Source organism: Chiloscyllium punctatum, chromosome 24 (genome assembly GCF_047496795.1).
Source record: "Chiloscyllium punctatum isolate Juve2018m chromosome 24, sChiPun1.3, whole genome shotgun sequence".
In the NCBI taxonomy this organism is placed as follows: Eukaryota; Metazoa; Chordata; class Chondrichthyes; order Orectolobiformes; family Hemiscylliidae; genus Chiloscyllium; species Chiloscyllium punctatum.
This window is the reverse complement of record NC_092762.1, coordinates 62,239,460-62,255,850: the sequence shown is the minus strand read 5'-3', so window position 1 is coordinate 62,255,850 and position 16,391 is coordinate 62,239,460. Positions and strand designations below refer to the sequence as shown.

General features: G+C 41.7%; 1 protein-coding gene across 1 annotated transcript; it reads right to left on the bottom strand.

The window, feature by feature from the left end:
• Window positions 1–1,736: 1,736 nt before the first annotated feature.
• On the bottom strand, window positions 1,737–16,302 carry LOC140494624 (acidic leucine-rich nuclear phosphoprotein 32 family member D-like). The gene is made up of 7 exons (XM_072594008.1): window positions 15,626–16,302; window positions 9,945–10,094; window positions 8,018–8,140; window positions 6,566–6,782; window positions 5,117–5,238; window positions 4,424–4,469; window positions 1,737–3,351 (listed from the first exon to the last, which is right to left on the bottom strand). The coding sequence occupies exons 1-7, from the start codon at window positions 15,677–15,679 to the stop codon at window positions 3,278–3,280; spliced, it is 786 nt and encodes a 261-aa protein (XP_072450109.1). The 5' UTR covers window positions 15,680–16,302; the 3' UTR covers window positions 1,737–3,277.
• Between the last annotated feature and the right edge of the window lie 89 nt (window positions 16,303–16,391).

Sequence of the window (16,391 nt, the reverse complement as noted above, 5' to 3'; positions counted from 1 at the left end):
TCTCAATATTAAATTCCAAAACTTCAGAAACAGACCATATTATGTTTGTTCCCCATTTTTCTTATTCTCTCCACACACTGCGGGCCCCCCGCAAAAAGCTTGTCTTGTTTACTTTCCTCTTAGTAGACCGGACCAACACATTAATTTACATCCATTTTACATCTCTATTTTACCAATAACAAACTGCCTTGTGCCCTGGACCTTCTATATCTGCCCACTTGTTCCTCCTCCACCTCTCAAAAGTGTCAAAAAAAAATTTTCAACTCCTTTCAGACCAGAATCTAAATGTTTCTCTCTCCACATACTGTTTCTCCAGAATTCTTTGTTAGCTCACACTTAAACAATCTTTGAAACATTCAGCATTTGTACTGATTATTTAGTCCTTTGCCAGTTAAAAGATGTACAGCACAGAAACAGACCCTTCCGTCCAACTCGTTCATGCTGACTAAATACCCCAACCTAATCTAGTCCAATTTTCCAGCACTTGGCCCATATCCCTCCAAACACTTCCTATTCATATACCCATCCAGATGCCTTTTAAATGTTGCAATCATACCAGCCTCCACCATTTCCACTGGCAGCACATTCCATACACGCACCACCCTCTGCATTAAAATATTGCCCCAAGGTCCCTTTTAACTTTCCCCTCTCACCCTAAACCTATGCCCTTTAGTTCTGTACTCCCACCACAGGGAAAAGACCTTGTCTATTTATCCTATCCATCTCCCTCATGACTTTATAAACCTCAAGGTCACCCCTCAGCCTCCGACACTCCAGGGAAAACAACTCCAGCCTATTTAGCCTCTCCCTCTCCATGCTCCTCCGCTGAGGAGAGATCTTATCGAAGTTTATAAAATCATGAGGGACACGGATAGGGTGAGTAGCCAAGGTCTTTTCCCCCGGGTAGGGGAGTCCAAAAGTACTCGGCATAGGTTTGTGGGGAGAGGGAAAAGATTTAAAACGGACCCAAGAGGTAACTTTTTCACACAAGACTAATGTGTGTTATGGAAGGAGCTGCCAGAGAAAGTATGGAGGCTGGTATAATTATATTTAAAACCCTTCACCTGGCAAAAGTGCAGAGTTCCGAAAGCTTGTGATTTCACATAAAGCTGTAGGACTATAACGTGGTGTTACGTGACTTATGATTTTGTCCACCCTAATACCACCACATCATAACATGTGGATAGGCATCTGGACAGGTACATGAACAGGAAGGGCTTAAGGGGAATATGGGCCAAATGTTGGCAAATATGACTAGGTTAACTTAGGATATCTGGTCGGCCTGGAAGAGTTGGACTGAAGAGTCTGTTTCCATTCTATACAGCGCAATCCAGAGCAGCCTTGATTATCCGAATATTGGATTATCCGGCAAGATTGCAGGGTCCTGATGTTCGGCTAAACTATATTATCCAGCATTCGAGTAACCGAACAAAATACTGCCCGTCTGTGTCCTTTGGATAATCGAGGTTCCTCTGTAACTAGGCATCCCATGATCTATATAATTAATGCATCATTGTCAGTGATGGCAGAATGGTTGGAAGATTTCAAATATTTACTTTACTGAGCTCTAAATCTCAACCACACTGGCTCCCTAATAAAGAGAAAATTATAGTAATTCTCAGTTTACTCAGAGATGACTTTGGAGTCACAACTGCTGTGGGGTGGAAATAATGTTTATGGCCTCAGCTGCAGCTTAAAGCTGTGCAACTAACCTGTAGCTAGAAATAGAAAACAACTTATTAAAAACCCATTTATTTTTGAAAATTTATAACAAAACTAGATACATTAACATGAAAGCGGCATTCTGAACTTATTTTCTGTACAGAAATAACCTGAACAGCAACATTTCAAAGTTTAATACATTTGTAAAGTTACTACACTGAAAATTTATATTCAAATTCATTTTTGCTCTAAAAAATTCACACCACACTAAAAATAAAAAGTAACAAATTACCTATTTCTAATCTCAACATTTAGTTTTCTTTTAAAAAAGTCCCAGAGTTTATAAATATCCATTTTTCAATGGGTATCTAGAACTAATTCCATAATATACTGTTATAATACAAAGAGACTGTTGACCGAGTTTATACAAATATTTGAAAGCCATTTACTTTCCTCGTTATAAGGTTTTTTTGCATTTGTATTTAAAAACTGAATAAACTTTTTCAGAAAATCTGGTACACCTGAAGCAAGACTCATAGCCTTTTTAGATTTCTATTCAACTACTGGTGAAAGTTCCACCAGATCCATGTTTAAGACAACATTAGACAGCACGTTTACAGTCCTGTTAGAACAACCATGTCAGGCAACTGCAACTACAAAATATACCTTAATTATAATTATGGAATAGATTTTCATACTCAGGTTTCTGAAAAAGACAGCTTCTTAAAACACTTCTGCTCACCACTCTTGCATCAGTTCTGTTGCTATGGAAATGCTTAAACAATAAGTTGTCAATAGTGGAGACTGGGGTTTTTGAAAAAAAAAAGACATTTCTGACAGATTGCACAGGCTATCTTATTGTACACCCTAATACACAGCGACAACTGAATAATCCCATCTACATTTAACAAAAACATTGTCTACCAGACCAACTACACTATAAGGCACAGTAATGTCATAAACTCCAAGCTAAATGCAGTGGGTTTGAGACAGGTTTTTATAACAATGTATAACTGATAACCTTAGTGAGTGTTAAACAAAACGTAGACCTATTACAAGAATCATTTGGGCAGGTTTGGGCTTATTACTTTGAAGTCATCACATTCTACCAGTTAAGGCTTTGGACACGTGCATCCCTCTACAAACTTAAAAAGGTTAAGCAATGCCAGCTACTCAAGCTCCTTTGTCTCTCTTTGGAATACCGATTCATGGTGTGGGGGTGAAGGCAAGAGACAAGGGAGAGTGAATAAATACTAATACTGGTTGAAAAGTTCTTGCCTAAAAAAAATTCTTTGGGGAGGGATGCTAACTGCTTCTGATGGAAGTCACAGCACAGAGATAACAAATAAAACTCACCACTACCAAGTTTTCATGAAACAACTTTGGTTTAAACAGTGGCAACTCTGACTAACGTAAGGCCACATTCCATATCCCTCAGCTTTATCCAACTTGTCAGAAATGTGATAATCAGTTACTATAAATGCCTTTAAAACAAAACAGCTTATGAATTATATTTTTCATAAATATACATTGCCATAGCTACAGATACTGTCTCAGAGGAATGTCACTTGATGCGAATATCAACCACAGTCACAGTCTATACATTTTATTGGACTCATTCATCATCTTCGGTATCCTCTTCCCCATCATCCTCCTGGGTCCTCTTTCGTTTCTGGCCTTGGACAATGTCTGTGAAGAAAAAAATTGTTTAAAACTATTAGATAATGGTGTTTTTGTAGAAATGAGAAGTGAAAGATAAGTCACTACATTAACCTACAGAGTTAAGGAAATAGACAGTAGATACTTGAGATGAAAGTATTCTAGATACATTGGGAATATTCAGAAAAAAGGACAGGAAATGTAGTAAACAGAAACAGTCTGATTTGCTGCATTTTAAATTACACAAAAACATGCATAACAAAAATAGTAATTTATTTACTATGACTTAACAGAATAGCCAGTTTAATGAAATTACGATAAAATGATCATCTGAAGGATTAGGATTGGCAGTCATTCTGAAACAGGAGAATACTGAATATGGTGTCCTTCTGAATTAATTGACCTCAAACATTTGACTTCGCTATGGAACTGCAAATGCTTTTACCCTTCCCATGCCACTTACTTCCCCACCGTCAATTAATTATAAGATCCCCATCAAATTTTGGATTTACAACTGTTAGGGAATTTTTCTGTTTCTTAAAATATTTTGACGGGTAAAGAAACTTCCCTGAAATGCATTCAGAGTGCTCTTTTAAATGGCACACAGATGGTTTAATTTGTGTAAATTATTGTATTTTAGAGGTACCTTAAAATGTTTGTAGAAAGCAGTTTGTGCAGTAGCTAAGTTTAGTTAATTAAATGTGCATAAGTGGATGAGTCAGTGTATGCAGGTCCATTTCAAACTGTTGGGATACACATTTAAGGTAGAGGAGCAAAAATGGTAAGAGAAGACAACAATGAAATCATAAGTAAGTCAAGACGGTGAGCAGCTGGTGAAGGTTCAGACCAAAGAGATTCATAAATAAAACATTAGAGTGCAGGAGGTAAGCAGAAGAGAGATTGGCGAATGAGAATGAGATAGAGGGAATTAGTGCAGTTATGACCAAGATGGAAAATACTTAAAACAGAATTCTGAATATTCATAATGTGCAAGTGTAAAACTTTGCACATATTTAAGATTATTCAGAAGGTACATCCATATATATGTTTTTTGCACGAATGCCAATTTGCAATTGACCTAATCATTTTTTTTCAAGCTTACCTTTGCATTCCTCTTCACCATCGTCAGCTTCTTCGTCCTCATCCTCCTAAATGAAAACCATTAAAATGAGTTTGGCTCAACAGTATCAGCAAGACTCAGTTATCATACAATCGTATGCAGCAGAACCTTTTTTTTAAGCCAAACGGGACGGGTGGAAAGCATTTTGTTTGGATAATCAATCTGATCGCAAACAAGCGGTAATTTATGAGTGCCGGTTTGCCAAACATTTCTCAGTTACCCATCAATGCACACCATAATAACATTTAACCGATAACTGATCTACATAAACAGGCCGTAATTTGAGTGCCGGTTATCTGGCAATGCATACCATAGTGGTGTTTAACTGAAAGCAGAGTTGCCTAATGCTGCCTTTAAGGGACCTTCAGATCTTGTTTGGATAATCCGAAATTTGGAAAATTGAGGTTGTACTGTATAACCATTTACAAATAACCAACACAAAATCAAGCACAAAGTTTGGCTATATGTGCACTAATACTTGAAGATCTGATTTCACTCGTTTCCAAGAGGTTGTTGCAGAAATTACACTACAACTGGATGCAACAATGATCGACTTTCACAGATCCATGATTAATTTTAAAAGAAAAACAGGAAATGAGATGGGGGGGGGGGGGAAGAAAGGAAATAGATCCATAATATTAGGATGTTATTACTTCTCCAGAATGTATTACTTACATCCTCCTCTGCACTGTCTTCCTCATCGTCGTCATCATCATCCCCAAGTTCATCTTCATCCTCTTCATCCAAGACATCAAATTCTCCCTCTTCATCATCCTCATCCTCCTCTTCCTCTTCAACTACAAAAATCAGACAAGTCACTATAGGACTTGAGATCCAAATTTTAATTCAAAAGCATCTTTTACTTCTAAAAATGGGACCACAAAATTACATTTAAAATAGAATTACCACAACAATACCGTGCTAAAGAAATTTGACAGAGACACTGGGATGGCAGGGTTCTCCAATCAAGAGACTGGATATACATCCTAGAGTTTAGAATGAAAAGGGACTTAATTGAAGTGTACAAATTTCATAGAGATCAATGGGGACATTGAATGATGAATGCTTCCCTGGCTTCAGGGGCAGGTGAGAGTCTACAACCAGGGGACAATTTCAGAATAAGTAGACATTTAGACAGGCTGAGGTATTTCTTTATTCAGAGGACAGCAAATCTTTGGAGTTCTCTCTTCAGAGGGTTGTGGGGATTTAGTTGTTAAGTATAGTTAAAGCAGATAATGATAAATTTCTACATCTTATAAACATCAAGGGACACAGGAATAACATGAAATAGTACTAAGTGGATCTGCTATGATCTTTTGAATGGGAGGAGAAGTCTGATTAGCCAAATATCCTAATCCTTATACATGATAAGACTATGTTTTAGATAAAGCTATTTCTGATATATAAACATTATCAACGTGACATTATAAGCAGACATTAAAACAACAAAGCTAGGTTTCAATGAAAATATTATTACTACGGGATAATCTCTCAATTTCTCAGTTTATTGATCTTTTTCTTTGTAGAATAAAGGTTTTGTAATATTTGAAATTTCAGGACTTGCCTCCACATATCACAGATAGCAAACATGTATTATTTATCACCATTGTATACCTGATGCTATGTTGTTCACACAAAAATCCAAAGTCCCTATATTGTTAATATTTTGAAATGCAACTCATACTATTCAGACTGGTGAAACAATCGCACTTGAGCCTACTAACAAACCCCCTGGAGTAAACAGTGGCATTCTGAAAGCTGTTCACAAAGAAACCCTTTCTGTAGTTGTGAACTGGAAAATATTTCCAAAGATTTATCAAAAATTTGAACATTCCACTACTCTGAACATTTACATTTTAAATTACATTTAATTATTTATAGAAAGAGTACATCATGAATCCAAAGTAGTAATCAATTAAGAGTGTAAAGTATATTATTATTAATATATAGATATCAAGTCATCAGCAATTATTTCAACACCTCAGTTAAATTTGAGGAAGCTTGCAAGAATCTTTTACCAAGTGAAATATTTTTGTTACCAGACTATTTAGTTTGGTAATATGAAATATTAAAAGCCCATCAGGCTTTGAACATAATCAGCTTAGATCTTACGTAAATATTTACCATCTTCATTTTCTTCATCATCATCTTCCTCATCATCATCATCTAAACAATCACCATCGCCCTCCACATCTGAATCTGGTGCCTCCTGGTCATCTTGGTCATATCCATCCAAGTATGTGAGCTGAGGGAGCAGCTTGAACATGCTATCTCTGTAGTCATTTAAGTTAGTCACTTCACAGTTAAATAAGTCAAGACTCCGCAAATTGAGAAGTTTCTTCTGTTGAAGAAGAAAATAAATTTAGTTACGAAAATAATTCATCAAGTATTATTCAATTTGGTTTTCTCTTCAAAGTTCAGTATCTATCACACAGAAGCTGCTGTCACAACTGATATTTTTATAACAAATCCACCATTAACCTTCAATATCAATTTATCCTCACACTTTGGAACTTTTAGTTTCTCGGTTACATTCAATTAAAAAAACCCTACGGCAAATTCAAATGGAAGATGACCTATAAAATTATATTAAGCAAGGTTCTTTGGATCGAAGGGTCATTAAAATAAAATGTTTGATTCAAGACATTTTAGGATAATTTGCTTAAAAACTGTAATTTATTCACACATGAATTAATGCAACTGGTTCTATATTGTGTTATTTCAGTTAAAAGGAGAGAGATTTGCATTTATATTGTGGTTTTTATGATTTCAAATGTCCCAAAGGATTTCAATCTCAAGTACTTTTGCAACACGGTCACTACCTTAATGACAGCACAGTACTAACTTCAAGAAACCAACCTCAAAATAAAATCCCTTATGTATTTTACCATTCTGATTATCTCCATATTAATTTCCACGAAAGTGATATAGTTAGAAAAAAGCCCAATACCAGAGAAGGAACAATATGGATCATTCGCATCCCCTCATGAACTGTGGAAGCCTTTGCATTGGAAAAGCCAACACCAGACACACTACACGTTCGTCACAAAATAGTAGCCTAGATATATTACCGCAAGTTTAGAAGCATGGCTTCGCTATTTAAACTTGCATTTCAGGGTTACAGCAACAAACTCGAACGTTAAGATGGTTTCTGTTTTTGGTCTTTCTTGTTTCAGTGGAATTAATTTCACAACTTGTAGTCACCCATGTCCTCATTTATTTTTGTTATGGTTTCTATGTCATTAATGCTCTTTCTTGAATGCAGTATCCAATACTAACCATAGGTTTTTAAAATATGTTTTTATCTAACTGAATATTAAAGAAATTTTACAAATTAACATATCATCATATAGATTTTTGTTTATTTTTATCCCTCAGCATGTATGCAGTGAATGTGTACACTAACTCCCTGTATTTCTGAGCAACACTAATTCTAGCCCTGCAATTCCTGGTCATCGACTTACAGGATTGCTCCTTTACTTACCGCACGCATGTAATAAATTCTATTCAGCTAAATTGCAATAAGCTATATATATCATTCATGGCTTCCCACCTCAACTATTGATAATTTCTTACCAATGGCTCCAGAGTATTGATATCTTTGATTTTATTTCCACTGAGGTTTAAATGTGTAAGGCTTGGGGTCCTTTCTGCAAGAACTTCAAGGCCTCCAGATATCCTGTTATCACTTAATTCAAGCTGAAAAATTAAGGTTACAAATGTTTGTAAATCACATTGGTGAACAACTTTGTTACAAATTAAACACCAGCAAGCAGTACTCAGTGGCTCTGTGATGGTTACACATTATCAAAGCCCTGCAAAACATGGTCAACAAGCTTGCTAAAATACAGTTTGCAGGTAGGTAATAAGCTACACAAATTTAAAATAATTTGCACAGAATGTCTTTTCAATGGAATCAGTAAGATGTAATTTAATATTATTTGCAGTTACTGTGTTTTGCTGACTTTAATATAACAAATTACTGAATCTATTTTAAAAGGCAAATCCTACATTTTATATATCTGTGATTATTAGCTATCATATCCAAGTATATGACAGGCATTTAGGAGCATTATTATCCTAATTCTGTTTTAATATGAATTGCAGTTTTTATAACTATCAATACAAGTTTATATAAAAGACAGTCCAAGCTGCAAACACCAACAGTAAATCCCAGTGGAAGTCACATACATATACCTAATTAGGGGTAGGGAAAATAATTATCGAATACCTTTCAACTAAGCTGCCTCTCACAATTTAGAATGGCCAATGACAATATCTGACACTTTTGAACTTGTGATCAAGATTCAAACTTCTAAAAGTAACTGGAACATGATGAATGCTCAGATCAACCTGAGGGGTAGGAATCTTGATGCCACTGTGAACAAGTATATAAGTTAGCTAATGTAAGTAACATTTCTAATTTACGATGGAGTATGACATCTCCAAGTGCTGAAGCTGAATGTTCTTAAATGTGTGCTTACTGGTGTTGTTTTAGCCAAGTGATAAGGCAGGCTGAATGCAACAGATTAATACCAAGATGCTGGCCTCCTCAAAATTTAAAGCAATTGGATACGTTTTTTTTAAAGAAATGCCAACTAGAACACAGCCAGCGACTGCCAATGAACTCAATTGGCTTCCCATTGCATCACTGAGGCAGTAAGTACTATTTACAGAAAACACTTCTTGAATTAATCATTTATTATCAATGGATCAAAAATCCCAGAATTGCCCTCATGGCACAATGACTAATTCAAGGCGGCTTACGGTTAATGTCACTTTCTCAAGCCAACCAAAGCTGGGCACTAAGTGCAGCCATGTTAGGGCAATTCATGTTTTGAGAATAAGTATACAATAACAAAATCAACTAATAAAATGAAAAATATGTTGATAAATGTACAATAACAGTGACTGAATACTCATAATGAGTAGCAATGGAAGAAATGTCAGATGAATCACTTAAAATACTTCTCTGTAATTTCATAGCAAAAATGAGAGATTTACCATTCACCGTCAGATTACAGGTTGAATGTGAACAGTGCCTTGGTTTAGTTTTCAATTGTTGACCATTAGCCAGTTCAATGTATGTATGCTAACACTGACAGTCAGTCATCCTCAGAAGCATTCAGCGCCCAATATTTACAATGGAAGATTAAGCCAGGCACGTATACATTAAGAAATCTACTGTACCAACACATCTAGGATTGTAAGTTTCCACCACATTATTAATCACTAAGAATAAAGATTTAATCAGTACTGAATTGAAGTTTAAATTGCTGCAGATATTTCATAAATGTACTTAGCTGAGTAGCTTTATCACTGTCTACTACTATGCTCAGAATTCAAGATCAATGTAGGAAGCACAAGTATTTATTGCTGAAAAACTTCACGGCTGGAAGACTGCACTGTTCATTGTAAGTCGGCACAGTTGACTGACTGTGTTTATAGTTTGACTTTTCTGGAATGATTAACTATTCAAAACATGAGAGCTTCTAATTCTCACCTTTCTTAGTTTATTTAACTTTGGGAGATTTGACACAGATGTCAGCATTACGTTGATCATACTGAGAAACTCTAAGCTTTCAAATGATGCAGTCAGTCCTTCAATTTTTCCATCATTTGACCTGCAATTGTCCAGAACCAGTTCTTTAACCTGTAAAAGAAAAACAAAGTGTTGCCAAAAATGCACAATACAATTCAGATAAATGCAATACACTCATTTTATTTGAGCCGTAAGTCAATTAAAATATAACTTTTTGCAGTCTTCAGTGTACTCTCAGGTGCCTTTCTTGTCACCTTTCTAAGTTGCCCCTTGCTAATAAAGCAGACAACCAGTGCAGGCCAGAATTAAACCCTAGCGAAATTAGCTCCTGCTCCAAACCTTTGGCTCTTGTAGCTCCACCCACCTTGGCTGGCTCAGGTGTACTGAAGCAAAACTAACTTACTACCTCTCAGATCCCATTCTGGTTGCATTTTCTGGATGTGTCTACAGTCACAGCATGAGGACAACGTACTGAGATGACGCAACCTGTTCATCGTGTCTAGATTCATTATTGTACTCACCCAGTGCCTCCGCTAAAAGAGTTAACCTTTCAACCATGTAGAAAGTAAACACGAAATGGGAATAAAACAATGTCAAAAAGATTAGTCAATTGTTCAGTGCTGGTATGGGGTAGAATTGGGCTGAAAGATGTGACTTGTCAACATTGCCCCCTGCTGGTAATGGTGACCTCCCAATTCAAAGGAGATTAAAATCTCTAATTGAAAACCTATACGTTGACTGAATATATGTTGATGGGATACATAGAAATTTTATAGCAGGAATTTGACAATTATAGTGGTGCTCCCTATTCTATAGATAGGAATTGCTACTGATGCTGTGGTAGAGGGAGTGCAGAATGAGAAATAATCTAATCTCACATAGGCAGAGGGGTGTGTGGCAGCATAACACCTGGAGATTGTAGAGCTACCACACCCAAAATAAACTGAGCGATTAGAAAGTCTACTGGGACACAGCAAAAAAAGAGGTGGGAGCAAAGGTCCTTCTTGAAGGCCCTGGATAAATTGCACTTTATTACAAACTAAAAATGAGTTAAATATTACAAAGATTAAAGAAAGTGGTCTTCGAAATAACTTATACATGGGGAATGGAGAAAACGCAACCCAGAATGGAACAATATTCTAGATAATGTGTTGGTGGGAACTGTAATTTGTGGCTTTTAGAGGAAATGATAGGTCAACTATTTTACATTGACTGTACATCAGCACAGTAATAAAATGTCTACTCTTTTTCTTATGAGCCTATTGACAAGTATCAGTCTTTAACAGAAATGAATTCCTGGTTCATCAGCTCAGAATGAACTAATCTGTGGTAAAAGGGGAAATGCATTCAGGGAGGTACAACTGCAGAGCTGTCCCTCAGTAATCTGGAAAATAACTCAAGTAGTGAGTACAGCTTTCTCAAAATTGGTCAAAGACCTCAATCAAGGAAGGAAATGCACTTTGACAGCACCAGGTACAACTTGAAGATGACCCAAAACCCTATAGTAATTGACAGGTCACTTGCAATATGCAAAAACACCAGAGCAAATAAACAGAGAAAGGAACCAAAAATAGCAGCAAAAGAAATAGTGGATTAAAATACTCAGCAGAGCTGGCTGAACATTGCAACATTTGTATTTTCCCAGTAACACAGTGAAGTTAGTCTGGATCATGTGCTCAGCTCTCACAGTGGGCCTTGACTCTATAATCTACTGAGTCAGATCTGTGTACTACTACTAAGCAATAACCAACAAATTAATCAGTTTATAAAGGTCAAGTATTTAAACAAACACTGAACTTGGGATATTGACAACATTCAAGGTAGTTAGCATGTTGCAAACTGTCTGCATAAATTGTTCTGATTGTCTGAAGCTTCAGGTCATAGCCCAATGGCTACCAGAGCTGAGTACACAAATACATTTAGCCAAAATTCAATAGCGATGAAAACAGTGCCGTACACAGAAACAGAGCTGAAGTTCCACCATCTACAACCAATGAAACTAAGATCAGACATTTAATAGACATAAAGTATATCCATGTTGTCAGTAGGATCCGATAACACATTTGCATTTTAACAATTGACTTGTGCTGCATATATTACCCTAAAATATTTCTGGTATCCACACCTACTAAGATTAAATTTATAATTCTAGTATCTGTCTAAGTTCAATCACTATGGTTTTATAACCTATCTTGGCAGATATAGTTCAGGAGTAAACAGTCTGGACCTGTATCTCACTGTAGCTGAACACCGTCACAGGATCTTGTACATGTACCTGAGGTGGAAGAAAAGGGCACTCAAGTCAAGACCTATAAAATTATACCTCTCCACAACAATATCTCAGCTCATGGAAATCAAGATCCCACAACCACTCAAAGAATAGACCCTTTGAGGAAGCCATCAAACATGTGTGACAGGTATTTCAAAGATTATCTAGGAATGTCCTGCTTGAAATTGGCTCCAAACTGAAACAGCTCCACAGTAAATTACAGGACTGTCAATGACTGAACTAGTCTGGCTCACTACTGACACCAGAGACTCCTACCCATGACGGGCCTTGATAGTTGACAGAGACCACGCTGCTGGGAACCTTCTGCCAGCTGCAGCTAATCTAATGTAAAACAGGCTCTGAACTGGACAAGTGACAGGAAGACACTTGATGCTCTGTGCTGATAAACTCCACAACTGCCTTTGCATATACTAGAGGATTATGTAACCTTTAACTATTACTACATTCAGGTCAAGTTCTCTGGGTCAGGTGAGAGTGACAAGTCCCTTCAAGAAAATTGTGACAATTCAACATCACCCAAGCAAAAAATGGCACTTGTGGATTTCCACATTGTCAGGTATTTGCCCCAAATCCTACACAGTAGTTTAGTGGTCAATACTGAACTGTAAAGTTGCTTTGTCTTACCAATTTTGCAATCAGATCCACAAGACTGTGCTGCTAATCATTGTGCAGTTCTCTTGAATTCATATCTGCTCTTGACATAAATACATTTCCATTTCCCAATTTGTAATAACTGAGTCAATGCATACTTCATTGGATATGAATATGTTCTACCTAGATAAATATTTTATTGCCCATCCCAGTTTTGCTTCATTATACTGTGGAATTAAAGAACTTCACAACAAAACATAAATAAAGTAAGCCATTGTTTTATGCTACTCATTAAGCAACATGAATCCCAAACAGATCATCAACATATTTTACTATTAAATCAGAACATTATTGCACTTTGAAGGATGCCAGAGAATACTTCATTGATCATCTGGTTACATAACAAAGCTATTTCAGAAAGTGTAATAATCAGTGAGCAGTTAAGAGTTGGTAAATGGGGAGGAAGAGAATTGTGGCCATTAAGAATCTTTATTTATTTACAACCAAATGTAACTGATCGTAGGAAAACAGAACATGAAATGAAAATCCAGAAGTCATGTCCATAGTTCACTCAAGTTTCTGTAAAGATATAAACGGATGAAGTAAAGAAGCCAACACCAAAAAGGCAACATTCAAATATCCATGTGCTGGGAGCAAACTTTCAGTAAAACCCCCCATGCTCACGGGAGACCCACAACAGAGTGTGTGGGGCGGTGGGGGGCGTGCGTGGAGGTGGGGGGAGTGTGTGGTGAGAGTACGTGGGGGGGGGTTTGGGGAGAGTGTGGGGGTGGCTGGAGTGTGTGGGTGTGTGTGTGTGTGGGGGGGGGGGTGTTGGGGGTTTTGTGGGGGGGGGGGGGTGTTGGGGGGTTGTGTGTGGGGGGGTGTTGGGGGGTTGTATGTGGGTGTGGGGTGTGTTGGGGGGTTGTGTGTGGGTGTGTGTGTGTGTGGGGTGTGTGTGTGGGGGGTGTTGGGGGGTTGTGTGTGGGTGTGGTGTGTGGGGGGGGTTGTGTGTGGATGTGGGGTGTGTTGGGGAGGTTGTGTGTGGGTGTGGGGGGGGGGTATTGGGGTGTGTGTGTGTGGGGGTGGTGTGTGTGGGGGGGGGTGTGTGTGGGGGGGGTGTTGGGGGGTTGTGTGTGGGTGTGGGGTGTGTGTGTGGGAGGGGTTGTGTGTGCGGGTGGGGTGTGTGGGGGTGTTGTGTGGGGGGGGTGTTGGGGGGTTGTGTGGAGTGTGTGTGGGGGTGGTTGTGTGTGGGGGGGGTGTTGGGGGGTTGTGTGTGGGGGTGTTGGGGGGTTGTGTGGGGGGGGGTGTTGGGGGGTTGTGTGTGTGGGGGGGTGGTTGGGGGGTTGTGTGGGGGGGTGGGGTGTGTGTGGGGGTGTTGGGGGGTTGTGTGTGGGGGTGGGGTGTGTGTGTGTGGGGGTGGGGGTGTTGGGGGGGTGTGTGGGGGGTGTGTGTGGGGGTGTTGGGGGGTTGTGTGGGGGGGGTGTTGGGGTGTGTGTGTGTGTGGGGGGTTGTGTGGGGGGGTGTTGGGTGTGTGGGGGGGTGGTTGGGGGGTTGTGTGTGGGGGTGGGGTGTGTGTGGGGGTGTTGGGGGGTTGTGTGTGGGGGTGGGGTGTGTGTGTGTGGGGGTGTTGGGGAGTGTGTGTGGGGGTGTTGGGGGGTGTGTGTGGGGGTGTTGGGGGGTGTGTGTGGGGGGTGTGTGTGGGGGTGTTGTGTGGGGGGGGTGTTGGGGGGTGTGTGTGTGTGGGGGGGTTGTGTGTGTGGGGGTGTTGGGGGGTTGTGTGTGTGGGGGTGTGTGTGTGGGGGGGGGTGGGGTTGTGTGTGTGGGGGGGGTGGGGCTGTGTGTGTGGGGTGTGTTGTGTGGGGGGGGTGGGGTTGTGTGTGTGGGGGGGGTGGGGTCGTGTGTGTGGGGGGGGTGTGTGTGGGGGTGTTGTGTGTGTGGGGGGTGTGTGTGTGGGGGGGTTGTGTGTGTGGGGGGGTGTGGGTTGTGTGTGTGGGGGGGGTGGGGTTGTGTGTGTGGGGGGGGTGGGGTTGTGTGTGTGGGGGGGGTGGGGTTGTGTGTGTGGGGGGTGTGTGTGTGGGGGGGGTGGGGCTGTGTGTGTGGGGGTGTTGTGTGTGTGGGGTTGTGTGTGTGGGGGTGTGTGTGTGGGGGGGGTGTGTGTGGGGGGGGGTGGGGTTGTGTGTGTGGGGGGGGGTGTGTGTGGGGGTGTTGTGTGTGGGGGTGTTGTGTGTGTGGGGGTGTGTGTGTGTGGGGGTGGGGTAATATTGCGTCTTTCCTGGAGATCGGGCCCAATCCAGGCGAGTCTCTCCCCCCCCCCAACAACACGTGGACAGGAGGCGGCCCGGGGGGGGGTGGGGGAACCCCCAGCCTCTCCCACCCCAATCCCCGGGGGTAGGGGCCTGCGGCTCGCACTCTCCCCCCTCCCTCCCCCCCCAATGGGCCCGACATTCAGGGCCGGGCGGGCGGGAAATGGGCGCAGGGGCCGCCCGGTGCGGGCCTGAACCTTTCTCCCCTGCCTCCTCCCAGTCCAGGCCGAGGGGAAGGGGGGAGGGTGTGTGGGGAAGAGGGCCCCCCGCACAAGGCCGCAAACTGGGGATAGGGGCCGGGACACCCCGTCCGCCCGCCCGGCGGGAAATTTAAACGCGGCCCGAGGTCTCTCTGACTCTCCCGCCCTCGCCGCGGCCACGCGGTCCGGTTCAATCCGCCTCTCCCCCACCCCCACACATCACCGCCCGAAATACCCCCCTCCCCCCGCGAGGCTTACATCCGCCGGAGTTCTGTTCCTCAGCTCCAGGTTGATCCTCTTCTTCATGTCCATGACTCTGGGGGGAATGGCCGCCGAGATCGCTTTCAATGAGAGGCAACAGACGGAAAACCTGGCTCAGCCTCAGCAGCTCCAACCGCGCCAAACTGCCGAAACCTCTGGGAGCAGCCGCAGGTCCGCCCAAACCACCGCCCTCTCACGGCGCCCAGAGCCACTGCAACTACGCACCCGGGTCCGCCCAAACCACCGCCCTCTCACGGCGCCCAGAGCCACTGCAACTACGCACCCGGGTCCGCCCAAACCACCGCCCTCTCACGGCGCCCAGAGCCACTGCAACTACGCACCCGGGTCCGCCCAAACCACCGCCCTCTCACGGCGCCCAGAGCCACTGCAACTACGAACCCCAAGTCCGCCCAAACCACCGCCCTCTCACGGCGCCCAGAGCCACTGCAACTACGCACCCGGGTCCGCCCAAACCACCGCCTTCTCACGGCGCCCAGAGCCACTGCAACGACGAACCGCAAGTCCGCCCAAACCACCGCCGTCTCACGGCGCCCAAGATATTGCAGCTCCGTTTCCCTACCCCCTGGCACGGGGCCAACAACGTCACGGCAGCCAGAACCACTAGAACTCTAAAACCGCGCCTTCACACCGTGTTGGTTCAAACCACAGCGCCCAAAACCACGACAGCGTCAAAAATAAATCCACCGGTCCTCCCAAACCACCGCCCCCTTACAGCCCCCATCGCAGCTGCAGCTCCGAACCC